The sequence below is a fragment of the Triticum aestivum genome, chromosome 4A (assembly GCF_018294505.1).
Source record: "Triticum aestivum cultivar Chinese Spring chromosome 4A, IWGSC CS RefSeq v2.1, whole genome shotgun sequence".
NCBI lineage: Eukaryota > Viridiplantae > Streptophyta > Magnoliopsida > Poales > Poaceae > Triticum > Triticum aestivum.
The window spans coordinates 480,507,515-480,531,998 of NC_057803.1; the positions used below are offsets into that span (position 1 = coordinate 480,507,515).

At 43.9% G+C, this 24,484-nt stretch overlaps 2 protein-coding genes across 2 annotated transcripts; one reads left to right on the forward strand and one right to left on the reverse strand.

Moving 5' to 3' along the window:
- On the forward strand, positions 1-6,314 carry LOC123086496 (signal recognition particle 54 kDa protein, chloroplastic). The gene is made up of 15 exons (XM_044508261.1): positions 1-285; positions 400-502; positions 889-956; positions 1,049-1,150; positions 1,374-1,526; positions 1,608-1,685; positions 1,848-1,973; positions 3,303-3,405; positions 3,792-3,892; positions 4,345-4,482; positions 4,575-4,718; positions 4,860-4,935; positions 5,616-5,701; positions 5,791-5,916; positions 6,019-6,314. The coding sequence occupies exons 1-15, from the start codon at positions 115-117 to the stop codon at positions 6,103-6,105; spliced, it is 1,662 nt and encodes a 553-aa protein (XP_044364196.1). The 5' UTR covers positions 1-114; the 3' UTR covers positions 6,106-6,314.
- Positions 6,315-7,874: 1,560 nt separating this feature from the next.
- LOC123086497 (signal recognition particle 54 kDa protein, chloroplastic) lies at positions 7,875-11,958 on the reverse strand. The gene is made up of 15 exons (XM_044508262.1): positions 11,728-11,958; positions 11,532-11,637; positions 11,383-11,450; positions 11,191-11,292; positions 10,670-10,822; positions 10,503-10,580; positions 10,194-10,319; positions 9,985-10,087; positions 9,558-9,658; positions 9,003-9,140; positions 8,780-8,923; positions 8,620-8,695; positions 8,441-8,526; positions 8,208-8,336; positions 7,875-8,113 (listed from the first exon to the last, which is right to left on the reverse strand). The coding sequence occupies exons 1-15, from the start codon at positions 11,887-11,889 to the stop codon at positions 8,021-8,023; spliced, it is 1,665 nt and encodes a 554-aa protein (XP_044364197.1). The 5' UTR covers positions 11,890-11,958; the 3' UTR covers positions 7,875-8,020.
- Between the last annotated feature and the right edge of the window lie 12,526 nt (positions 11,959-24,484).

A 24,484-nucleotide genomic window follows, 5' to 3' on the forward strand; every position in this document is an offset into this window, starting at 1 on the left:
GACTATCATGGTCAGCATTTTTTCCCAGAAAGGCCCAGTTAGAGCAACTTCCTCTTATCCTCCTCGTTGCTTGGCTCGCCTCGCCTCCGCAGAACGCTCCGCCCTCTCTCTCCAATGGAGGCCACTGCCACACTCACGCTCTCTTCGTCTCCCGCCGGCGCCCGCCGCTCGCCGGCCAGGCCCACCGTGGCCTCCCTTCACCTCCGCCGCGTGCCCACTCTCTCATTCCACCTCCGCGGGGCCCAAGGTCCCGCTGCCTTCCGCGCCCTCTCTTCCCCGTTCCCGGTTCGCTCCGAGCATCTGCAACTTCCTAGCTTCTTCCCTCCGAGACCGATCTCGACCTTATCTCTTTTTGACCGGACGGTTTTCTTACCTTGTTACGGTTTGGGACGCCCTCAGGGATGCAGGAGGAGGAGGAGAAGCGGGATGGTTGTGAGGGCGGAGATGTTCGGGCAGCTCACCACCGGGCTGGAGTCCGCGTGGAACAAGCTGCGAGGCGTCGGTGAGTTCGCTTCTGATAGTTTACCCATACACTACACGTTTGCTTCTCGCCTCATGTGTGGATTTTGTTGCTGTCATACGTAATGCTCTGGTTGCAATGTGTTGAACAGAGTCACACTCAGTTCTCCTCCCAAAAATATGTGTGATGTGTCAAATCGTGTATCAGGTTGACAGAGTCTTATATGCAACTGTGAAGTTCTAGATTGGCTATCTATGAAGTGATAACTTTTTTTTTGCGTAACTTTGTAATGTGTGGATCGTTTTGTCCAAATGATTCAATGCAGTATGCATTTTTCATGCTTGATCAGCAACGCTGACTGCACCCTCTGTAGCTTTGCTATAAATCATGGTTGTAAATAATGAGGGAAATGCCTTTTGTGGTTCAAGATCGACTGACAAAGGAGAATATCGCTGAACCGATGCGGGATATTAGAAGAGCACTTTTGGAGGCAGATGTATGTCTCATCTCTTTCAGTACATGGCTTTCTTGTGGAGCTATATTTCTATTTTTTTGTCTTCACAATCTAATGCGCACCCTACTTTGCAGGTGAGTGTGCCAGTAGCAAGAAGTTTTATCGAGTCTGTTACTGAAAAGGCTATAGGCACTGATGTGATCCGGGGTGTCCAACCTGAGCAGCAGTTAGTGAAGGTATACTCAGATCCGAGGATCCTAGAAAATTATAAATTGCATGTGACAAATTTTCTATGTGTAGTTTGCACAGCCATTATTGACGGGTGCATAATATTGTGCACACAAGTGACCTTAATTGAGGAATTCATTGATTATTTTGGACTAACTGAATGTGGTCTTCCCAATGTAATACTATATGTACTTCTAGCTCTAGAGGACTAACAAGAGTTAAATGATGTAGGTTGTAAATGATGAACTTGTACAACTGATGGGTGGAGAGGTGTCAGATTTAGTATTCGCAAAAACTGGCCCAACGGTTATCCTATTGGCAGGTCTGCAAGGTGTTGGGAAAACTACCGTCTGTGCTAAGCTTGCCTTCTATCTGAAAAAGATGGTGCATTCCTGAGCTTTCTTCTTTAAGCATTTTCCTAAGAGCCCAGGCCATCAGTGCTTATAAACCAGACTCAGGTTACAGGGGAAGAGTTGTATGCTGGTTGCGGCAGATGTTTACAGGCCTGCTGCTATTGACCAACTCACCATTCTGGGTAAAAAGGTACACGTAATGAAATTGATCTTTTCACTATTGAGTTGGAAACGTTTTCTTGCTAATAACTGTGGCTACCTTCGATTCAAATGACTGTAGAGCTACCAGTAATGCATATCTGTCTTTCCAAATTTTGAAATTAAAACTACTGTTACTTTTGAATGTTGATAGGTTGGTGTACCAGTTTACTCAGAAGGAACGGAAGCAAAACCTTCAGAGATTGCCAAGAACGGTTTGAAAGAAGCAAAGAGCAAGAAGACCGATGTAGTTATAGTGGATACTGCTGGAAGATTGCAGGTAACTCTTACTCCCTCCGTAAACTAATATAAGAGCGTTTAGAATACTACTTTAGTATTCTAAACGCTCTTATATTAGTTTACGGAGGGAGTATCATCTAATTATGTTCCTCGGTTTGCTACAATCATGGTTCTAAAAAACTGTACGTCAGTCCTGTACCAGTTTTAACCAGCTGACTTAGGGCCAGTTCTTTTGAGTGCCGCTGTGGAAATAAGCTACTCTAGAAATAAGTCACAGATAAGCTGTTGTGGAAATAAGCCCATGAAAATAAGCTATCCAGTTCTTTTCACTTCCTTTCATTTAGCTTATTTCCTCATCTGTCAGGTGAATAGTCTGTAATACCCTTGAATAGTATGGAAGGGGAACAGCGGGGGCGCACAACCAGGGCCTTGGCGACGGCTGCTCTGGCTCGGGCTCCCGGCCAGCTGCGACGCGCCTCGGTGCTCCGGAGTGGGGCGCCGTCCGCCGGAGTGGTGCCCTGGCCGGACCGACCAGGAGCTGTTGCGAGGGAGGAGCCGCGCCAGAGGACAGAGAAGCGGCGGAAGATGGGCTCCTACTCACCTTCCATGTGGCCGGAGCTAGCCGCGACGAGGAGCCCAGGGACCGGTGGCGGCGAGGAACCCTAGCCTTCGCGGCGTGCGAGAGCGAGAGGGGATCGAGCGAGGCGACGGGTTTCCTTTCTGCGGGGGGTCGGGTCGGGTGACGCGGGCTGGGACCTGGGAGGGGTATTTCCTTTGTAATTTGAGCGAACAACAGTGCCATTTTGGTATACCCCTTCAGTTTTAAGTCATAGGCTGCGGGAAGCTACTCTACCCCCAGCTTTTTTCCATCGTGAAGAAACTAGCGGTGGAAATAAGTTGAGCCAGCTTCTCAAAACGAGTTCTTTTGGGCTTCTAGCTTATTTCTGCCATAAGCTGGTAGAAGCCACAAAAGAACTGGCCCTATCGTACACAGATCTTGGGCACCAGATCATAATCATGCCAAAGTATGGAATTTTAGATATATGATGAAACTGCACTAGTTCTTACTAGTAATTTTTAAGTCTGTAAAAGGTCAAAATCTGTTTAAAATGTTTATTTTGGATTAAATGTATATGTTTGTTTTAAACTCAGTCTAGTGCTTCAACAAAAAATGTTCATTCTAGTATAGTATATTTAAACTTAAATGTAAAGATAATCTGTTATGAGACGAGTTGGTGTGAAAAATGAGATATGATACTTTTTGATAGGTACTCTATTTAGCTTTAAATGGAGGAGCTAGTGTGTCTTTCTGTTACTTCAACTGTGTTTACCAAGCACAACCGATACTAGCTAATCTTTCTATCATTAGGTAGATAAAGCTATGATGAATGAGTTGAAAGAAGTAAAGAAGGCAGTGAAGCCTACAGAAATTCTTCTTGTGGTTGATGCTATGACTGGCCAAGAAGCTGCAGGTTTGTTGTTGCTTGTTGTTCTATGAGTAGTTTAGGGCTCTAGACTCATCATTTTATACTTGGTCGGGTGTAAGTAACTTACCTAATGCACTGCTTGGCATGCAGAAAAGGAAATTTGCATTTTCAACTTTGACTATTGCAGCACATATTAATGTATACATGCCGTGTATTTGGATTTGGGGGTCCCATATTAGTCATGTTCATCTACATGTATATAAGAGCTATGTTTGGTCCAATTGTCTTCGTTCAGTTTTCCTTACAATTTATTGTGTTCTTTTCAAAGGAGCAGGAGCACGCTCCCTGTAGTAGCAGGACTTGTTATTCTGAAACTCTTCATCATCTGCTAGAGTCGCACTGTTACTTACCCTTGCTGATTTTTTTATCAGCATTGGTCGGCGCCTTCAATGTTGAAATTGGTATAACTGGTGCTATACTGACAAAACTGGATGGTGACTCCAGAGGTGGGGCAGCACTAAGTATCAAAGAGGTCTCTCAACTTGCAAAACTTTGTCCATTTGGTGTGACCATCCAGATTCATAGTTCTGTCTAAACGAACTACTGATTTCTAGTGCATAGAAGGCACTATTTGTGTCCATACATTTTGGTTTTATTTGATCTTTCTAGACTTCTCAATTCTCAATAACTGGCAAAAAGGCATTATGACACAAGAGTTGATATGCCCATAAATTCAATGAAATAATGTATGTCACGGAGGGGTTACATAAGTTTATTTTACTTATTCTCAGGATTTACCTTTTCCTCCTGTATAGGTTTTTCATCGTCAATTTTGTACAGTATAACAGAAAAGTACACGATTGCGCAAGGTTAAATAATAAATGTTCAGTGTTTACGTGTGTTATGGCTATATTAGCAAGCCTTCTGTCTTTGTTCCTTTTGTTAGCATGCATATGAAAAATATGACAATGAAGAACTCTGCAGGTGTCTGGAAAGCCCATCAAGTTCATAGGCCGAGGAGAACGTGTTGAGGATCTTGAGCCTTTCTATCCAGATCGTATGGCGCAACGTATCTTGGGAATGGGAGATGTACTTTCATTTGTTGAGCAAGCACAGCAAGTGGTAAGTATCTTTCTGTGAAATGCAATTTTCCTTGTGTCTTTCATTAAACAATAATGTCATATTTATATGGTGTAACATACTGCTGCAAGTAGATGAATCAAGAAGATGCTGAGGAATTACAGAAGAAGATTATGAGCGCAAAGTTTAACTTCAATGATTTCTTGAAGCAAACAAAAGCTATTGCGCAGATGGGTTCGTTCAGTCGTATAATTGGCATGATTCCAGGCATGAACAAGGTGCGGATATGAATTCTGTACCTAATTTATTACATTTCCTTGGAACCAGTCTTCTGAATTGACTTTTTGCCCCTTATGTTCAAGATATAAATTTTATGTTATTACTTATTAAGACCACAACTCTTGCCGCGTTTTGAGTAGGTTACTCCAGCACAAATCCGTGAAGCTGAGAAAAATGTTAAGTTTATGGAGTCAATGATCAATGTGATGACTGCTGGTATGTATAATCTACACTCAGTTCACATCATGAAGATATGGCCTTGCATGTTCTTTCCAAACACTTGCTATATTAGGGAAAGTGCTTTGTATTTTCTTACATATTATGTGTAAGCCTTTAATTGGTTGTGTGCATCGCTTGATGCAGAGGCCGGGGGTAATCCTCCTTTTTGCAAAAAATGTGTAAGCATTTAATAACAGGTTGGGATCAATTCTGATATTGATCTGTGAATTCAGTAGTTTGCCAGTAGTTCGTACTTTGTACAAAATATGAAATGATGTGAATAGACAGACTGAAGCTCATTGGCAATCAACTATTTGTTTGGTTGGTGTTCTGATGTCCACAGGTAGTATCTTAAGTTGCTGTAGTTTGAAATTATCCTGCTTTAGAAAACAAACATGGTTTTCCTTCTTTTAATATTTCATGAAATGTCTATGCGTTTCAAAAGAAAAAACTAGTCTGACGAGGGAATCATTCATGTGGCATATAACTTGGTGAGGTCAGAATTGAGGGCCGCCATCAAAATAAACATTTTGCAGTTCCATAGCTGGGACAATGCCAGTTGTGCGTGCCAAGTTCATCGACCAAAAGACGTACCAGTCCTAATTTTTTGTAGCATAATTTCGACGGAGTGTTGTCATGAACATTTGCCCAGCACTAATTATCCTGACTATGTTCAGATGAAAGGGAAAGACCAGAGTTACTTGCTGAGTCACGCGAGAGGAGGAGAAGAGTGGCCAAGGATGCTGGAAAGACAGAACAGCAGGTTCCGTTGTCATTTCATCGTCATTTGATCTAGTAGCATATAAACCACGGAACCTCATGGAGCTGAACTGAACATTTTCTTGCTATCAGGTGAGCCAACTAGTATCGCAGCTTTTCCAAATGCGCACTCGAATGCAGAAGATGATGGCTGGCATGCAAGGAAAAGATACACCCGACATGGAAAATCTCGCGGAGTCCATCAAAGCCGAAGAACAGGTCAAGGCACCACCCGGGTCAACAGACCAGGGGCATATTACATGTGTTGTTATTGTGTCTTGTATATGAGTTTTAATACTTTGCGCAACTGTGATCATTCAGGCTGCCATGGCTACTGGTAAGCGCAGGAGGAAGTACGGCAACCTGAGGCAGCGGGACCTAGACTCGATGCGCGGTTACCGCCGGTGAGACATGGCTGGCCATGGGGGTCACTGCTAGTTGAACCCAGTACGGACATATTTGAGATCTCTAGCCGCAGCTTGCAAATAGTGACAACATACGTGTATACGGCCTTGCTCTGAGTATCAGATTTATATTTGCTGTGTAAGTTCCAATGAACCGGGAGTGAGTATTTCTGTGATCTTCAAAAAATGCATGGCTTGCTTTTTTCCCCTTCAGTCTTGATGATTATCATTGAGAACAGAATAGCTAACCGGAAGGTCCATTGTTGTTACACATCTGTATTGTCTGTCGTTGCTTTATTGTGTAGCCCAAACGATTTGTAACTACTCCCTCTGTTTCTAAATATATGTCTTTCTAGAGATTCCACTATAGACTACATCTGGAGCAAAATGAGTGAATCTGTACTCTAAAAGACGTCTATAAACATTCAAATATAGTCTTTATAGTGGAATCTCTAAAAGACTTATATTTATATTTAGGAACGGATGGAATAGACAATATCTGCGCATTGTCGTGTGGTAATGGATAGAGTACAAGACATGTTCTGGTTTTTGCATACAGAAATTAATTAAACAACAATAGCATGCATGGAATTGGGCACCTGTGAGATGCTATATGAAACCTAGAGTTCTTCAAGATAATGCAAGATGAATTCGATCGGGTGGTGCATTTTGAGTACTCAGTCTTGAGCTTTGGGTGAAAACCCTAGGTCTGGCCTACCTGGTGAAGGCATTGAGCGGGGTTTGCTTAGACTTGATCTCCAGGGTCAAAATCCATGGTATGACCTTTGGGTGTAGGATCCGGCGACAATGCCACTGGTGTGTCCCTTCTTAGAGGTGTTCCTTTTGAAGAACCGCTTTTATAATCCGTGTGTTATCATGAGATAGTTGGAGCTGATGGTTGTTGATGTACATCTTTAATCGCTGTGTTTTTTTTTCTCTCCGCCTAGGCATAGTTTTGGTCTAGTATGACTTGGCTCTTTGCTGGTGAGGCTGTTTGTATGTGTGTGTGTGTGTGTGTATGCTTGTGTTGTTTGTGTGCATTCAGACTATGCAGGGGCTGGGTGTTGCTAATTATCCCTTGATGCTATATTATGAGTCAATAAAAACACCCTTTATTGTGTGGCCAACATCTTCGTGGTCGGCGGTAGAACATTTTTCTCTTCTTTCCCGAGTTGACAGAGCCTCGGCGTAGATTCCTGTGGTCTCCTTAGAGCTACGAGGTTAGAGTTTCTCGCAGCACGTGCACAACGGCGAGATATGGTGTCAGGCATTTCAAATTGATTCAAGAGTTCAATGACGACGACGTTATGGCAGTGGTAGTCATTGTGCGGTGGTCCAGATACATCGATGTAACTTTTATTGTGTTTGCCGATAGTGGTTGTTTGGTGTTCCGAGGACCTCGATGCATTTTTTTATTGTCTTCGCTGGTAGTGGTTGTTCAGTGGTTCGGGCACCTCAATGTAATTATTATTGTATTTGGAATGCTTTGTACTTTGGATGAAATTTTATAATAGGTTTGCGCCTTTTCAAGGTACATGGAAGGTCTAAAGGCTTTGTTGATTTTGAGAACTGTAAGTTGGTTTTGAGATCTTACGAGTTTCAACTCTAAAAGCTTTGTCATTGTTGTTGTCATCGTCGCCGTCGTCTGTTGTGTCTTTTCCAAAAAAGAAGTCTTGGCAGGCTTAATGTTTTCATTTCGAATATGTTTTTAAAACCTAATCATGTATTTATATTAAGACATGTAATTAATTCCCTCCACTCTCAAAATGCATGTTCCGTCCACTAAACACATTTCCCATTAACCTTAAACTCGGCATGCCAAAATGTACAGGAAATATTACACCATGCAGCAGGACCCGTACCTACATGCCAATCCACAACTCTTCCAGTGAAAAATTCCAGCTCCAGTGCACATCAACTCAAGGCCTACTGGCGCCACCCACTGCATCCAGCTCCCTCTGCCGCGGCGGCTCGCTCCGCCGTCTCCTCCGCCGTGCGGTGCCAGGAGGTGCCTGAACGATAACAATCCACGCAACTGTAAGTTTTCCAGGGAAGAAAATTGACAGGAGGAAACCTCATTCACACTGCCAGAGGTGTCGTCCTTACCTTCTCGTCAGCATTGAGCGAGTCCATGAGATCTCCCATTCCTGCAATTGCTTCTTGCCCTTGCATCATACCCATCAATTTCTTCATCTGCGCGCGCATTTGGAAGAGCTGCGCGACCAGTTGGCTCACCTGATAGTGGAAAATGGCAGTGCCTGATTAGCTCCATGTAGGGGAATGCCAAATATGCTGAATAAGTGAAACATTGTGATACGATGATAACAGTAGGACCGAACCTCTTGTTCTGTCTTATCAGACTCCTCTGCTACCCTAATCCTCCTCTCGCGTGATTCGGCCAGTAACTCGGGTTTTTCCCTTTCCTCTGCAAAGTGTAAGGGTTAAATGCAAGGACATAAGGAGCCATCACCATTACTACAATCTTCATATGTTTAGCGGTAGTTCAGGAGGAATGTACCGGCTGTCATTGCATTGATCATCGACTCTACGAATGCAAGTCTTTTCTCAGCTTCCCGGATTTGTGCAGGAGTAACCTATTTAGAACGAGAAGTGTTGTCATGCTCTGGCAATTATTTCATCAGTTTGAAGGAATGAATCAATCCCACAGGTTCATGTACCTTGTTCATGCCTGGAATCATTCCGATTACACGGCTCATGGATCCCATTTTGGCAACATTTTGTGTCTGCTTTAAAAAGTCATTGAAGTCAAATTTCGCACTCATGATCTTCTTCTGCAGTTCCATGGTATCCTCTTGGCGAACCTATTTTGCAGCATATAGAAACCATCAAAATATTGCTTCAGACAAGACCAGAAGAGCAGTCTTACAGGAAACTACTTACGACTTCTTGTGCTTTTTCAACAAATGAAAGGACATCTCCCATTCCCAAAACACGTTGTGCCATGCGGTCGGGATAGAAAAGCTCAAGGTCCTCCATTCGCTCCCCTCGCCCTACAAATTTGATGGGCTTTCCAGACACCTGCATAGAGGATTAAGTGATAGGTAGTGATGGCGTTACATATACCAGCAGAAGAAAGGGGATTTTTTTTTATCATACTTGCACCTCACATGTATTACTAAGGTTTTCGGATTGGGTGAAATATGTTTGCAAATAGGCAGTCTGGTGATAAAATATAGATATTTCTCAACATACAAGTGAAGAAGATAATATATACAGTGGAACTCTAATGCACACAGAGCAAAAGTTAGGACAATTAGTGAAAGGAGCAGGCAAATCCATTAAACCAATAAGTCTATTTCAAAAGGAATTCACAGCTCGGGCCAATATATATAGACAATGATCCGCTCCAAATATCAACTTGTAGTAAAAGCATGATGTGGGAGATCCTAAACATTTGCGTATATGATGGCGAGAAAAGTTTCTGGCAAGTATAACCTCTTTAACACTAAGTGCTGCTCCACCCCTGGAATCACCATCCAATTTAGTCAATATAGCACCGGATATACCAATTTCAATATTGAAGGTTGTGACCAATGCTGCACAAAATAAAGGAAGTAGTGTAAGTTGTTACAACTCTAATGCTGCACAAATAAAAGGAAAAAGTGTAACAACTATGAAAACATTATTTTGTGCAGCATTAGAGTTGAAAGTGCTCTTTAAAGCCAGATGCTTTGAAGGAAAGTGCACTTTAAAGCATCCAAAATTATATAGAATTAGCAGAAAACTTCCGGCTCTATGAACACATTAGGAACAACAACAGTATTATAGAATTTGTCAGATAGTCAAATTTCAGACCTGTAGCTGATTTCCTAAATGTTTATGAATGACACTGGAATAGTAACAAGAAGAAAAAGACAGATACCTGCAGCTTCCTGGCCAGTCATGGCATCAACAACAAGCAAAATCTCTGTAGGATTAACTGCCTTCTTTACTTCTTTCAATTCAACCATCATTGTTTTATCAATCTGATGTCAGAAAGATGATCAGGTACCACCAATGGTGACAGTTCTATCAGGCAGTAGTTTACGATAAGTAAACTGAAAATGTAAAGGAAATACAGAGAAGTCTGACCTGCAGTCTGCCAGCAGTATCCACTACGATCGCATCAATATTATTTCTTTTCGCCTCTTCCACGGCATTCTTGGTTATTTCTGCAGGTTTGGCCGTGGTTCCTTCCGAGTAAACTGGCACACCCACCTGTGAATGCCCTTTTTTAGCCAGGCCCAAACTGTAGTATTGCATTCAGAAAGCAAATGCAACTTGGTAGCTTTAACCTTTCAGTTTCGAAACAACCCAAACGTACATTGATTTCATAAGCAGTTAAGTGTTGCAGCTGTACACAGACATCTTACATAAAAGGTAAGTTCATCAAAGAAGTACCTGTTCACCCAGTACAGTGAGTTGATCAATGGCAGCAGGCCTGTAAACATCTGCAGCGACCAGCATACAACTCTTCCCCTGTAACCTAACTCTGGTATAAGTATCTACAGGTTATCGTGTATTGACGCCCTATTAAGATTGTCAAAAATAAAGGCCAAGGAAAGCACCAGTTTCTTCAGATAGAATGCAAGTTTTGCACAAACAGTAGTCTTCCCAACACCTTGCAGACCTGCCAGTAGGATGACCGTTGGGCCAGTTTTTGCGAACACCAAGTCTGATACCTCTCCACCCATCAGTTGAACAAGTTCATCATGCACAATCTAGCAAACCGATTAATAAGTTAGTTTGAAAAGAACTCACCATATCAATGAAGCATAAGATACTATCGTCCCATTCTCATTATAGTGAAATTCTTTAAGCGTGTTACAGCATTTTACATGCTAGTGTGTTCCTTTATCCCTCAGGAGAGGAAAGAACCTTTCAGTTGAGAAATTATGCAGTTACTTAACTGTAGATAGAAGCAAAGTCAAATATATGAAATCATTATTGCAAACGAACTCCGGTGGTTCATTTAATTCCTTAACGGCATCGCGTGACATACCTTTTCAGTTTTTTAGTTACAAAGTATCCAGCATGCGTTTACTAGTGTAGACAACATAATGCTTTGCCAGACGAACACACAAAATACCTTGACTAATTGCTGCTCTGGTCGGATTCCTCGGATAACATCTGAACCTAAAGCCTTCTCGCTCACAGACGACACGAACCGTCTGACGACCGGCAAACTAACCTGCAGAGTGCAGAGAGCAAAAGTAACAGCATTACACGAAGTGCTCATGTTCAAAGACAGAAATGAACACTGACGCAAAACTACACCTACATCTGCTTCCAGAAGTGCTCTTCTGATGTCCCGCATCGGCTCCACAATGGTTTCCTTCGTCAGCACATCTTAAATCACAAGAGCATTGCAACCATCAAATCTGTTTCTGTACACTGCAGTACGCTGGGAGAGAGCTAGTGGTCACTCACCGACGCCACGCAGCTTGTTCCACGCGGAATCGAGCCCGGTGGTGAGCTGCCCGAACGTCTCTGCCCGCACCACCAGCCCGCTCCCCCTCCGGCGCCGCCTCCAACCCTGAATTCCCAACAGAGAGAAGGTGAGCGAAACAAACAATAACGCGACCATTTACGATTCCGTTAGAAGAACCAAGAAAGCGGGGCGGACCGAGGATAGGGGACGTGAGGCCAGGCTCTGGGCAACGCGGAGGCGGGAAGTGCGGACGGGGTACTGCCGGAGGTGGGGGTCGGAGATGGTCGCCCTCGCCGGCGAGCGGCGGGCCGCGGCGGCAGGGGACGAGGAGAGCGTGAGTATAGTGGTGGCCTTCATTTCCGGGGAGCGAGGGAACCGCCGAGGAGGATAAGAGGAGAGGTGGCCATTTTGGTTTGCCCGGGTTCTGGAGGCTGCAGGTGGGCCTCAGTTTATTTTAATTTTAACAACGTTTTTCCATCTTATAAAAGAGTTATAATAGAATTTTTTAAGAAAACAACGTACTAGTGTCAAAAACGTTCTTTTATTATGGGACGGAGGGAGTAGTTTTTATTGCTCAAGAAGGTTCATAGAAACTGTTTCTCTACAAGCCAAACATGTCTACCAATATCTAATCTAAATAAAGATAATAAAGAGAACTTAGCTGGAGGCGGACAAATGGCTCTAGGCGACGCCGCACCCTAATATTTGTGTCATTGAGTTCCTGCGATGGCATGGCTGCATTAAAGGCACAATGAATTTACTAGTTACAGATGCATATCAAATACTCGATGATACACTGTGACTCCTGTCCTCTGCATGTATAGTCAATATTCTCAATAAATGTCACCTGCGTTTGCATGTAAAAAAGTGCGGGTGCCAGTTATAAATATAGCAATTTATACCACATTGTTGTTAGATGGAGATGAATAATTTATGTTAGATAATTTTTTTTTAAAAGTAAAACCCGTTAAGTGAGAAGCTGGTGCTTACACAAACACGAGTTAAACTCCTTTGAGCGGATTTGTCTCCCAGATAAACCAAACACGGTAAGTTCTCAACCCTGTTATCTATTAAGGCATATCGATCCAGGTATTGTTCTTTTTTTAGATGACTCTGATCTTTTATGAGGTGTATAGGGCATCCAGTGTTAGTTTATTAGTGACAGAACTATGTAGTACTAAACTGCTAATGAATGATTGTGGCCTGAGTTTAGTGCGTCGAGGAAGAAATGTTACCGCGTGAGTAGTAAATGAAGTGTACGACCGGATGTTTGCAGTTAGAGCACGTACATGTGATAGATGTATGGTGGGACCAGAGTTAGAGCACATACATGTAGATGCATTATGGGACCAGAGTTAGACCACGTACATGAGATAGATGTATGGTGGGACCAGAGTTAGAGCACGTACATGTAGATGCATGATGGGACCAGAGTTAGAGCACGGACATGTGAGGCGTTTTGGCTCCCAGGATTATCTGCACCTGCGCTGAGTAAAAAAATCAAAACAAATACTAGCAAAATTCAAAAAATTCCAATTTTTTGGGGATGGTAGATAATTTGCTGTGTGATGTCCGCCCAAAATTTCAATTCATTTGGACATCTGAGTAGTTCTCGGCAAAAAAGACAAATTTGAGGTCTGTTAAATAGTGTACTATTCATATACTGTCTTGACCCAATTTGTCTTTTTTGCTGAGAGCTACTCAAATGACCAAATGCTCTAAAATTTAGAGCGTACCTCACACATCAAACTATCTACCTTCCATAAAAATTTTGGATTTTTTTTTGAATTTTTATGAATCGTTTCTTGACCGAGTGCAGATGAGCTCAGACTCAGAATTGGATTATGGTGAATCCGGTGATAAGACTGGCAAAGCTTCTTTGCTCTAGGTAGAGGCGGCCATGCTTTTCATTTTCTTTGATCTTTTCGTGAGGGCCTCCGCTTTCCTCGAGGGAATACGACTAGCACTCATCTCTAACATTGAGGCGGTCCTATCATCTCTATATCCTCCCGACATTTCCTTCTCTAGGTAGGGAAGCCAGGGATTTGTGGAATTTCCGTTTTTGAATTGCGTTGTGGGAAATCTACCAAAGCTAGGCAGATAGATAGACTCCTTTCCCGGTGCTAAGGGAGAGCAAGAAACTAAATCAAATGATTGTTTTTTTCACCAGCGCCCTATTTTACTCAGGTGATCTAATTAATGGGCAAGCCCCACTCAAAGCAATTCAGTCACAGAGCCCTTTCTTCTAAATGAGGATTCAATAGCACCGGTGACGAAAGCAAAGGATTCCGGATAAACACCATTTTCGTCCCCGCAAACAGATGCGACCACAACTCTGTTTCCTTGTCAAGATACTAGACCTTCAACATTTGAAAGTGCAACTAATTCCTGGGTGCTTTTGGTAATTCTTAACAACATATAGCTCATTGAACTAATATTCTCTCAAGATAATCATTCTAGAAAGTTTAATGATTGGCATGGATGTACTAAGATATGTGGACCCCTCAAAATGCTAAAGACACATATTGACAAAAGCTCAAGACTCTACATTTTCATTTTAGTGATCCAAGATCACATTGAGAACATAGGAAAAGCCAATACTATTAAAAAGGGATGAGGTGTTGCTTAATGGCTTGCTTGCTCAAAATGCTTAGTGATATGCTCCAAAGCCCTCAACCACTTTCTCATTTCCACATATTTCCTAAACCTAAAGTCAAACTCGGCCTCACCGATTTGATATATCCGGCGCCACCGAGTTCACTTGACATAGCCATAGCCAGAAACCCTAATCAGTTCGGTCTTACCGATGGGGATCTCGGTCTCACTGAGATGGGATTGCAAACTCTCTGTTTCCCTTTGTAACGTTTCAGTCTAACCGAGATGAGCGATCGGTCCCACCGAGTTGGCAATGCAAACTCTCTGTTTCCTTTGCGTAACGTTTTGGTCCCACCGAAATGAGTGATCGGTCCCATCGAGTTTGCCTGACCAACTCTCTGTTTGCTTATTACTGAAATTGGTCTCACCAAGTTGAAGTAATCGGTCAAACCGAGATCAAGTTTTGCCCTAACCCTAGCGCATCGGTCTCACCGAGTTGGTATTGTCGGTCCGTGATAGCTTGGCGCAACAGGGATGATATACTACTCATATCAATAAGGAATTCCTTCTTTTCTGGAAGCCCATTCGGACAAAACTCCAAAGTTAAGCGTGCTCAGCTTGGAGTAATTTTAGGATGGGTGACCGACCGGGAAGTTGCTCCCTGGTGCGCACGAGTGAGGACAAAGTATGCAGAAAAGACTAGTATTGATCTATGGGGCCAGTCTAGATCCCGCCAGGAGTAACGACCATCGGCGGGCGTGTCCGGAGCGTTATAAGTTGGTATCAGAGCCGACTCTCGCGGTTACACGGATGTTTGCGGATAGGTATGTGGTCATGTTGTGCATGACGTTTGTGACCTGTCGTGGCACATGGCATGGCACATGTGCCGGACTGGATGCACAAACGTATGTGCCAAGAGGGAACGTTCCTGTGGCCCGACAAGGATGTTAGTTCCTCTAAGTGGGGGTGTATGTGATAGCCTGGCTTAATAGGGATGATAGACTACTCATATCAATAAGGAATTCCTTCTTTTCGAGAAGCCCATTCAGACAGTGTTGGGGAACGTAGCAATCATTCAAAAAAATTCCTACGGGTCACCAAGATCAATCTAGGAGATACTAGAAACGATAGAGAGGGAGTGCATCTTCATACCCTTGAGGTCGCTAAGCGGAAGCGTTACAAGAACGCGGTTGGTGGAGTCGTACACATAGCAATTTAGATCGCGGGCGATTCCGATCTAAGCGCCGAACAACGGCGCCTTCGCGTTCAACACACGTGCAGCCCGGTGACGTCTCCCGCGCCTTGATCCAGAAAGGAGGAGGGAGAGGTTGGGGAAGACAACTCCAGCAGCAATACGACGACGTGGTGGTGGTGGAGCAGCGTGGTTCTCCAGCAGGGCTTCGCTAAGCACTACGAGAGACGAGGAGGTGGAGAGGTAGGGCTGCGCCGAGAGAGAGAGAAACTTTCGTGTATGGCAGCCCCAAAACCCCCACTATATATAGGAGGAGGGGAGGGGGTTGCGCCCCCTCTAGGGTTCCCACCCTAAGGGGGCGGTAGCCCTAGATGGGATGGAGGGGGCGGCCAAGAGGGGGAGAGAGGGGGCGGGCCCTAGCACTACAAAAAAAATACACTTCCGTGATTATACGTGTTTGTCACAGTAGGTCGCTTTTTTTTGTCATGCATGTACATCCATGAAAAATTTATGATAGAATCAAGATAGTCATACCTGTGCTGTCGTAGAAGTGTTCCATGACATTACCAAAATTATCATCACGGAAGTGTCCACTTCCATGACGATAAATCGTGCGTCACAGAAGTGCTTTTGTCAAGGGTGACCGACATGTGGCATCCACCATAACGGAACGCCGTTAAGCTATCGGGTCGGGTTTTGGATCCGATAACCCATTAACAGCCCCGACCAATGGGAAATTTCACGTGTAAAATTCTTATTGGCCGGACGAAACACGTGTCAGCTCGTCAGTGGGTCAGATAGGCGCCTATGATACGTCGACACGTGGCACGGCCCAACAGAGGCCCATTCCTGTGTAAAGGCCGGCCCGTTTGACTTGGTCAAAAGCTGGCGGGCCGGCCCATGGAAAGCCTGTTAATGGCCTGTTCGAATATAGCCCATTTACAGCCCGCTAACCCAAGGCCCGTTACGCCCTATCCGTATTAGGCCCAGTAGCGTCATTTGGGTCATCCAATATGATTCCAGCCCCCCATGTATGGCCCATGACGTCTTTCGGCCCATATGAGGCCCTATGTAACTCTTGGCCTACTAACGGCCCGTGGTGAAACTAGCCCGTAATGAACAGTGTATCACTTTACACCCATTAACAGCCCGTGGTGAAACTGGCCCGTGATGAACAGTGTATCACTTTATACCCATTAACGACCCGTTATTCCGTTGGGCCATTTCCAGCCCATGTTATCTTTCGGCCTTCTCAGAGCCCATTTATTCTTGGGCTCATTTCCAGCATTCGTTTACTTACAGCCCGTTACTGTCATTTTCTGCTTGTGGGCCAAATTCAACCCGTGGTTACAGTCGGCCCGTTTGTGGTCCGTTAATACGTTGGGTCGTTTTCATAGCGTCATCAAATACGGCCTATTAACCATGGCCCGTTATGGTCGGCCCATGAACGGACGATTCCAACTCTAGCCAGTTTACGGTCATAATGCGGCCTGTTATTGGCCCATGTTTGGCCATCGATCATACTGCCCGTATAAGGCCCATTGATGATACGGCCCGTAGAAGGCCCATTATTTCTACGGCCCGTAGAAGGCTCACTGTTTCTACGGCCCGTAGAAGGCTCACTGTTTCTACGGCCCGTAGGAGGCCCAACTACAATAAATATTAGCCCATGGTTATTGTGGCCTAGTTTTAAAAAATAGGTTAATGCAGCCACTAGCAAACCGCGGAAAAAGAACTGCAATGACTAGAAGCAAACAAATAAACAAAACAACAAGGAAATAAATAAGCAAGCAACTTACGCTAGGCTATCACGGCTATCACACATATTACATCCACTGGGCATCAAAGTTTGCCACCAGTGCAAATAAACGCGCCGACAAAAGAATATACAAAACTGAGAGCACTTCAGAAGGCACTAGGCCTAGCCAGGTCGCCCCCCCAAACAGCTGAAGAAGCTGAGTAGACCTCAGTTGTGTCAACGATAGATGCATCAACACTAGATTTAAGGAATGATGGTGCACACGGTAGTCCTATGACATCTTCATTGCATCTTTGACTTCAAGTCGGAGCTGAGCTGAAGCAAGCCTTTCCGCTTTAAGTTGAGACTGAAGAAGTCAAACTGATTGAGGCAGCGACTGCACAGAGGTTGTCTCACACCTGCTGGTGAGTAGCTTCAACTCACTGTCTTCATCAAGACAGGACCTTGGGGTCATCTTGCTGTCCTCAAAATGGTTTGGCTCACTATCTTCCCTAAAGTTCTGCCTGGCGTAAGAGATACGAGTATGAAAGAGAAACAAGAAGACACGTAACAGGTTTCACAATTATATAAGCAAATAAATGGATCTGTTCTGCATAAGTAACATGTTTTTACAACTACAATTTAAAACTGGTAGTTGTTGCAAACATCCAATCAGATGTAAACAGCAAAGCAAATAGCAGTGGAGGAAATGATGCCTATCCTAATCTATACTAGAACAATGTTTGAAGGCTTGAGAAGGATGAACTTATATTACATGTTAACACGGGCTGGACAAAGCCCTTCTCCATGTTGATGGAAGGATAATTCAATAAATTCCGCAAAGAAAATTCTTTATAAGCGTTGCCATTATTCTACATTTTGCAAAGAGTAAATATAGATCAAATAATATTGGAAGAAACAGAGGATAATGAAGCTCAGGTGCAGACTGATGATACATAATCAAATAGCAATTAATTAAGTACAACGTCACAAGGCAAAAGGGAGAGAGGTACTGACAAGAGCAATGTAGAGCCCATTATTGTTTTGAGATCGTATGATCCTTTGAGCAAGGAGATTCATCTGAAATTAGTTTTCATACAAGAGAGAAGGAAAGGCACAAGCAGAAATTTAGGAGTTTAAATTTTGAATTGATATCATAGACAGTACCTGACGCTGGGCTCCCAGCAGTTCTAATAGGGGTTTGGCCACTGGAGTAGGGGTAAAGTGTGGTACAGTTGGGCCTGTGTTTTCTGTGGCTGCTGATCTATCTGATTTAACAGGTATCACTACCTTTTCCAAATACCTTGTTTGTACTCCTTGACAACCTGCACTCACCCTCTTCCTTTTGGACACCTATTACGAAAGAACAACATCTGACTGGAAAAACATAGTGTGACAACACATGGAATAGGTACAGAAAATGGATAGGTATGGCATATACTCATATATGATGCTTAAACTAAGCAGATGGTGTAACAAAGTAGAAGTAATGCAAGAGGTCAGATGCAAAATATGTGCGACCAATACAACTTTGCAAAGTTAGAGCAAGCACCTTGATGGGTGAATAAGATAGGCCATCCTCCACCATGCCAAGTTTGATAGCCAGTGGATCGTTCCGCAATATTCCTCTCGTGCGCCCATTCTCATATTCATTTTGATAATGTTCAATATCTGACATGCATGAAAACATAAAAACAAGTGAGATTTTATTTGTAATGCAGAAGTGATTCTAATCCAATACTGCCTCCCTGTAAAACCCTTTGTGCTATCTCTGCAATTCTTTTAAAAGATGCCATGCATGCTGTAATTTGTTGTGTGCATTATAATGTGGCCTACTACTCAAAATATGAGAGCTCCAGAAGTGATGACACTTCGTAGATGATAGCTTCAACATATAGTAAAGAAGAACAAGTCGACCTGACCTGACAGATTCAAAATATACTAAGGGAGAACAACTCGACCTGACCAGTCGACCGCAAGAGAAGAGTATCATCTTAAAGAAGAGCAGAAAAGCAAGCAGATTGAAGATATTACAAGTCTTTTAATACAATGTCGGTTGGCCACCCATGATGAACCAGAGCGCACAGAGAAATACTATTCTTTCCGGTCTCTCCATATGTGGCTCACATGCATTTCGAAACTAAAGTAGGAACATTTAGCTAACCAATTAAACATCTCTCAGTTTTACTAATATCAGCAATAATATCAGATATGAATTTGTACAACTAAGATTGTTTAGCTCGATGGGTGGAGCAGTGCTATTACGACACGAACCACGTAGGTTGATTGTGGTCATCATAAAATGGGGAAAATATAAGCATGATGAGTACAGTGTTGACCGTGGCAGTGGGATGGCAGATCTGAAGCTGCAAACCGCGCAAAGGGTAGTTAGCAACCGATGTTTGCTTTGAAATAACAACTAAGATTTGGTATGGACAAGAAAGTACGGTCAACAAATGACAAAGAAATGCAATTATGCTGTCTCTCTATATGTCGCGACATGCATTTGGAAACTCAAGTGGGACCTTTAGCTAACCAATTAAATGTGTCGGTTAACTAATATCAGTATCATATCACAATCATATTTGAACAACTAAGCTTTCGAATTCTGAGTGTTGTGTTGTTTAGCTTTAAGGGTGGAGTAATGCTAGTACGACAGAAAGCACCTACGCAGATCATAGTAGAGTATATAAAAGGGGAAAACCCTAAGCATCAAGAGAAAATTCAGGAAAGTGGAACTAGCTGGACCAGTGGGTGGCGCACATGCTTTTCAAAACGAATATAGGAACATTAGGTGATCAATTAAACGTTCTCTATTTTAGTGATATTAGCATCATATCAGATTCGTATTTCAACACGTAAGCTTTGGGTTGAGGTCTTGAGGAGCAGCGCTAGCACGACATGAAGCACCTATGATGATGGTAGTGAATATGAAGGGGGGAAACCATAAGCTTTACGAGTATAGTGCCCGTGCCATGGCGGATCTGAAGGTGCAAACCGGACAAAGCTACTTCGCAACCAATGTTTGCTTTCAACTAGCCACTAGATTTGGTACGGACAAGGAAAGTACAGTAAACAAATTACGATCTATTTTCCGAGTGAGACCAATAACTTAACCACATATGGAAGAGTACCAACTCTCTTGCGACGCCGTGTAGGCCTATGCTGATACGTTGAGGGTGCTGCGGGTGCGATGGCTGTCGGCGGCGGGGAAGAAGACTTTAGACGGCAGACGGCCGGGTCGGGGGATATATCCTGTTGCCGTGGACGAGGTGGTCGTAGGAGCGGCAATGGCAAGGTGGACGACATCGCTGATGAAGCGAGATGAGGCGATGAAAGGATCCTGGTCCAGCGCCGTGGATGAGAGACGTCCATCTCTTGCAGTGGACGACGGGGTAGGGGTAGCGGCTCCAGCAAGGTGGAGGATGGGGTGGCAGACGGAGGAGGCTGGCCGCAGTGCAGAGGTTGTCGTGCCGCCGACGGTGTATGAATGGGGAAATGGAGGGGAGGGGGGTTCTCAAACTTTGGGACGCGCTTCTCTGAAATGGGGGAAAGTTACGAACTTATCCACCGTTTAAAATTTCGGACATCGCGTCGGTTGGGGATAGGACGATAATCTCGCATCTCCCAAATATTTGCCGGTAACTATTTCGGGCGAGGAGAGGGTGTTTTGCCGCACACGGTTGGCTCCCACGGTGTATGAACGGGGCTGACAGGTAGGGCGGTTGTGTTACATCTGATGGAAGTTACACATCTGCCCCTATTTAAAATATAAGCCTACATCGATTTCAGACGAGGAGAGTTTTTTTTGCCGTCCACCGTGTATGAATGGGGAAATGGAGGAAGAGACACATGTCTTTCGGACAAGCTTGAATCAAATGTGTTTTGCCGCCCACGTTTGGCGCCCACCGTGTCTGAATGGGCTCAGAGGCCGTCGTGTCACGTCTGATTGAAGTTACTAGTCTACCCCTATCGACAGCAGTGTAAATCCTGTCGATAAGGATGTCAAGTGTCAGGGGTAGATAGTAATTTCCATCTCGCAAACAGTTGCTTCGGGCAGCCCACAAATTATAGTGGGTGTTTAGCCGCTTCGTTCAAAACTTGGGAGAATTAGCATTCACGTTTGCCCTGGGACCTGGCAAACTAAATTCAAATCCAATTTGTATTCGATTACGAATATCCACAGATAATTATACGTTTTGTTATTTATTTCTTCAAAACCACAACAAAGATTTATTCCACCTTTATATATGATTATGATTTAGAAATGCCGTGATCTTCGAATTCAGTAGGTTGGATACACTCCGAGTCAAACAGTTATTTCATCCAATACAATATGCTCACACGAAAAATAGTTCACCTTTTGTCAATCATACAAGTACTGAGGATTACCTCGCCTAAAAAATTTGGATCATTACAACACATGGACAACATAGGGGGTCTTGCAACATAATCCATTCAGAGACATGACACAACATGCAAGTACAATAATCTAATGAAAATTTCAACTGGTATCTAAAGAAGAACCAGGATTATCTTGGGCTTCAGATAGAAGAAACAGCAGGACCTCCTCCGTCTTCAAATGCAACGTTCTTACTTCCTCCAATTCTTGGGTTGCTTGCATAATGCGTGCCGCTAATTCCGTAATTTCCAGCCTCAAGATAAAGATTACCTCATTCATGGCAGCCACACCATCTCTTTCTGCCCCTAGTAGAGCCTCAGGCACTATAATATCTGTGCTCAGACTGCTCTCTGGCGGTGTTGCCTCCGAACTGCTACCATCTGGTAACATGGATGGCGCACTGCTTCCACAAATAGATTCTGGGGTTGTACATTGTGTCCTAGTATGAACGGCATCCTGAAAGGTTTCCGCTGGACATCAGTAAGAGATAGTTATCGTATGATCCAGGTAGTAAGCTTACATGGTAAACGACGAACGAATTATTGCCGAGCATGGCAAACTATATTTAAATGGTTCGAAGCAGCATCAGCCAAAAAGAAATTAAAACGGTAAGATGAAACTAGGGATGTAAGTGGCAAATAAATGAAATCCGCCAGTCCCATCTAGTTAGTTTTTTCTACCTCCCTAGTTCATTTTCCTCAAAAAAACAAAAACTCTTTTGAACTATCATACCACTAGTGGACTTTAATCGGGATCAAACCGGTCCCAGTTGACATCCCTAGTTGAAAGGGAGTGTACATCCGCTATATTTAAGTTGCCAAGGCATCTAAGTAGTTGAAATAATCTAAGAAAGCACTTAATAGTGTGGCCTCATATAAACTACGAAGACAGTCTTGTGATGAAGTTGAAAGGAAAAGTTAAGGACTCAAATGAAACAGGCATGCATTTCTTTACGATAGTACAACAGGCACTACTAACATATTGGCCAACTCAGGTATAGCGTAACAACAAATAAGCATTCGAATCAAGCAATACAACAAAGCAGACAACTGAACTGTTTGTAATTCGGTAGGATTACACGTTGAGGGCACAAGCCAAGAAAGCAGCCCACTCGCATTACATTTCACATGTACTAAAACACACTGGCTTACCATATGTTGCTGTGAAGCCTAGCTGCTGTTGCAATGTTCTTTGAAGATATCGTCAGCATCCCGTGGTTGCAAATCTAGTTGTTGTAGTTTATTCTGCACCATCTATTTAGGTAAAATTAATTTTAATTGCATGCACTGGTTCGAATTGATCGTCAATGGTTCATCTGAACTAATGAAAGAAGGGTGTGTGCATACACGACAGTACTCCCTCCGATTCTTTTTACTTTGCGTATAACTTTTTCTCAATTTTCTCGTATTAGTCTGCGCGTTGCCGATTCCTAGCGCTGGTTTCCTTTTGTGCCCCGCCCCATACGCCTATGCCCTAATTAATTGGCAAATTAGTCCAGAAAAATTAAACCAGTACCCTCCTTGGTATGCGGGTCAAGAGTTATGTGTAGAGTAAATAGAATCGGAGGGAGTATATCTGCTTCCCTATATTTTTATACTTGTTCGAGGTGCCGGCCCCAAAAGAACAAATATTTTGCTTGATGGGGTTAGCAACTCCATAATTAATAGAAGCATCAAATTAGTCATGCAACTTGGGAAGATCAAGAACACACAAACAAGTAATGAACAGAGGCTCGGAGCAGTGATGTAATAGCTAGCATCAGAAAATGTAGGGTAAAACAAACAAAAAGCAGTGGAACCACATGCTAGTTTGCTGATGTGTAATTAAGCATAGAGAACATTAAGCAATCTGATGGAACCAACAGGTGGCATCAGAACAAAACTAAAGCATATTAACTATATGTGCGCTGGTATGTAATTTAGCACATGTAACATGTTCACTGCCAGAAGTATGGCCCTACAGGTGCAAGCAGAATAACGCGTCTCATGAAAAACTAAATGATGCCCTGAAGAAATTCAAAGGTGCGCTGCTTATGCTAGAAAAGTGAACGTAGGCGCCGGCCGTTGGATAATAGTACCCGATTCTCGGCGGCGTATGGGTATCGTTGTCATACTTAATAGCTAAGGATCGTCGATGGTGCTCGTGTTGCGGTTGAGTTTGGGCCGGCCGTCGCCGTCGCTAAAGCGGCTCCGGTGCTACGGTTGCGACGCCTGTCGACATACAAGAAATCTCATCTGTGGTAAGTGAACAGTTGCACGATAAAGAGAAAAACCGAAAGGAGTACAAATCGAAATAACATGATGAGGCTGCGGCATCGGTAAAGCAGGGCCGGTGGAGTTGAATATGGCGTCCGTGGAGCGGGTCCAGTGCAGTGGACGAAGGCTTCGGCAGGCGCATTGTACAGTGCTTTCGGTGAGATGAATCTGTTGCGGCGGACGAGGGCTTGTATGAAGGGCCAGCGAAGGGGCGGACGAGTGAGTTAGTGAAGGGCCTATGCTGTGGTGGACGAGGGCGCCGGTTAAGCAGATCCGGTGTGGTGGACCATGATGGCGGTCAAGGAGATCTCGAGCGGTGGACAAGCCAGTCGCTGAAGCGGCTCCTGTGAAGTGGTGAGTTGGCAGTTGGGGGTTCCAAGGTGCGGAAGGTAGATCCGGCGGGGTGTGAGGCCCACCGCTGCGGCGGAGGACTAGATTCGGCGGCTTCCATGGTTGGGGGGGGGGGTCGGGGAGGGGAAGGGGAGGGGCTCTGGGGAAGAATGTTGGGGGCAAAGAGGGGAAAACAATGGAGTTACCAAAGAAGCCATTTTCCGTTCATGTGGCAGGGGTAAAACAGGAATATCGCAGGGCTAAACTTTCGGGCGCGTGATATTTCGATGTGAGCAGGAAGTTTGAAAGCTTTTGGCGCCTAAAATTATAAGTATTCTGCTCTCGTATGGCCGACTATGATATCATGGCCGACAATTTGTTTGTTTTGCACGCAAAAAAATGTGCAAGTTTTGAAAATCAATGTCTCCAACTCGAAACTT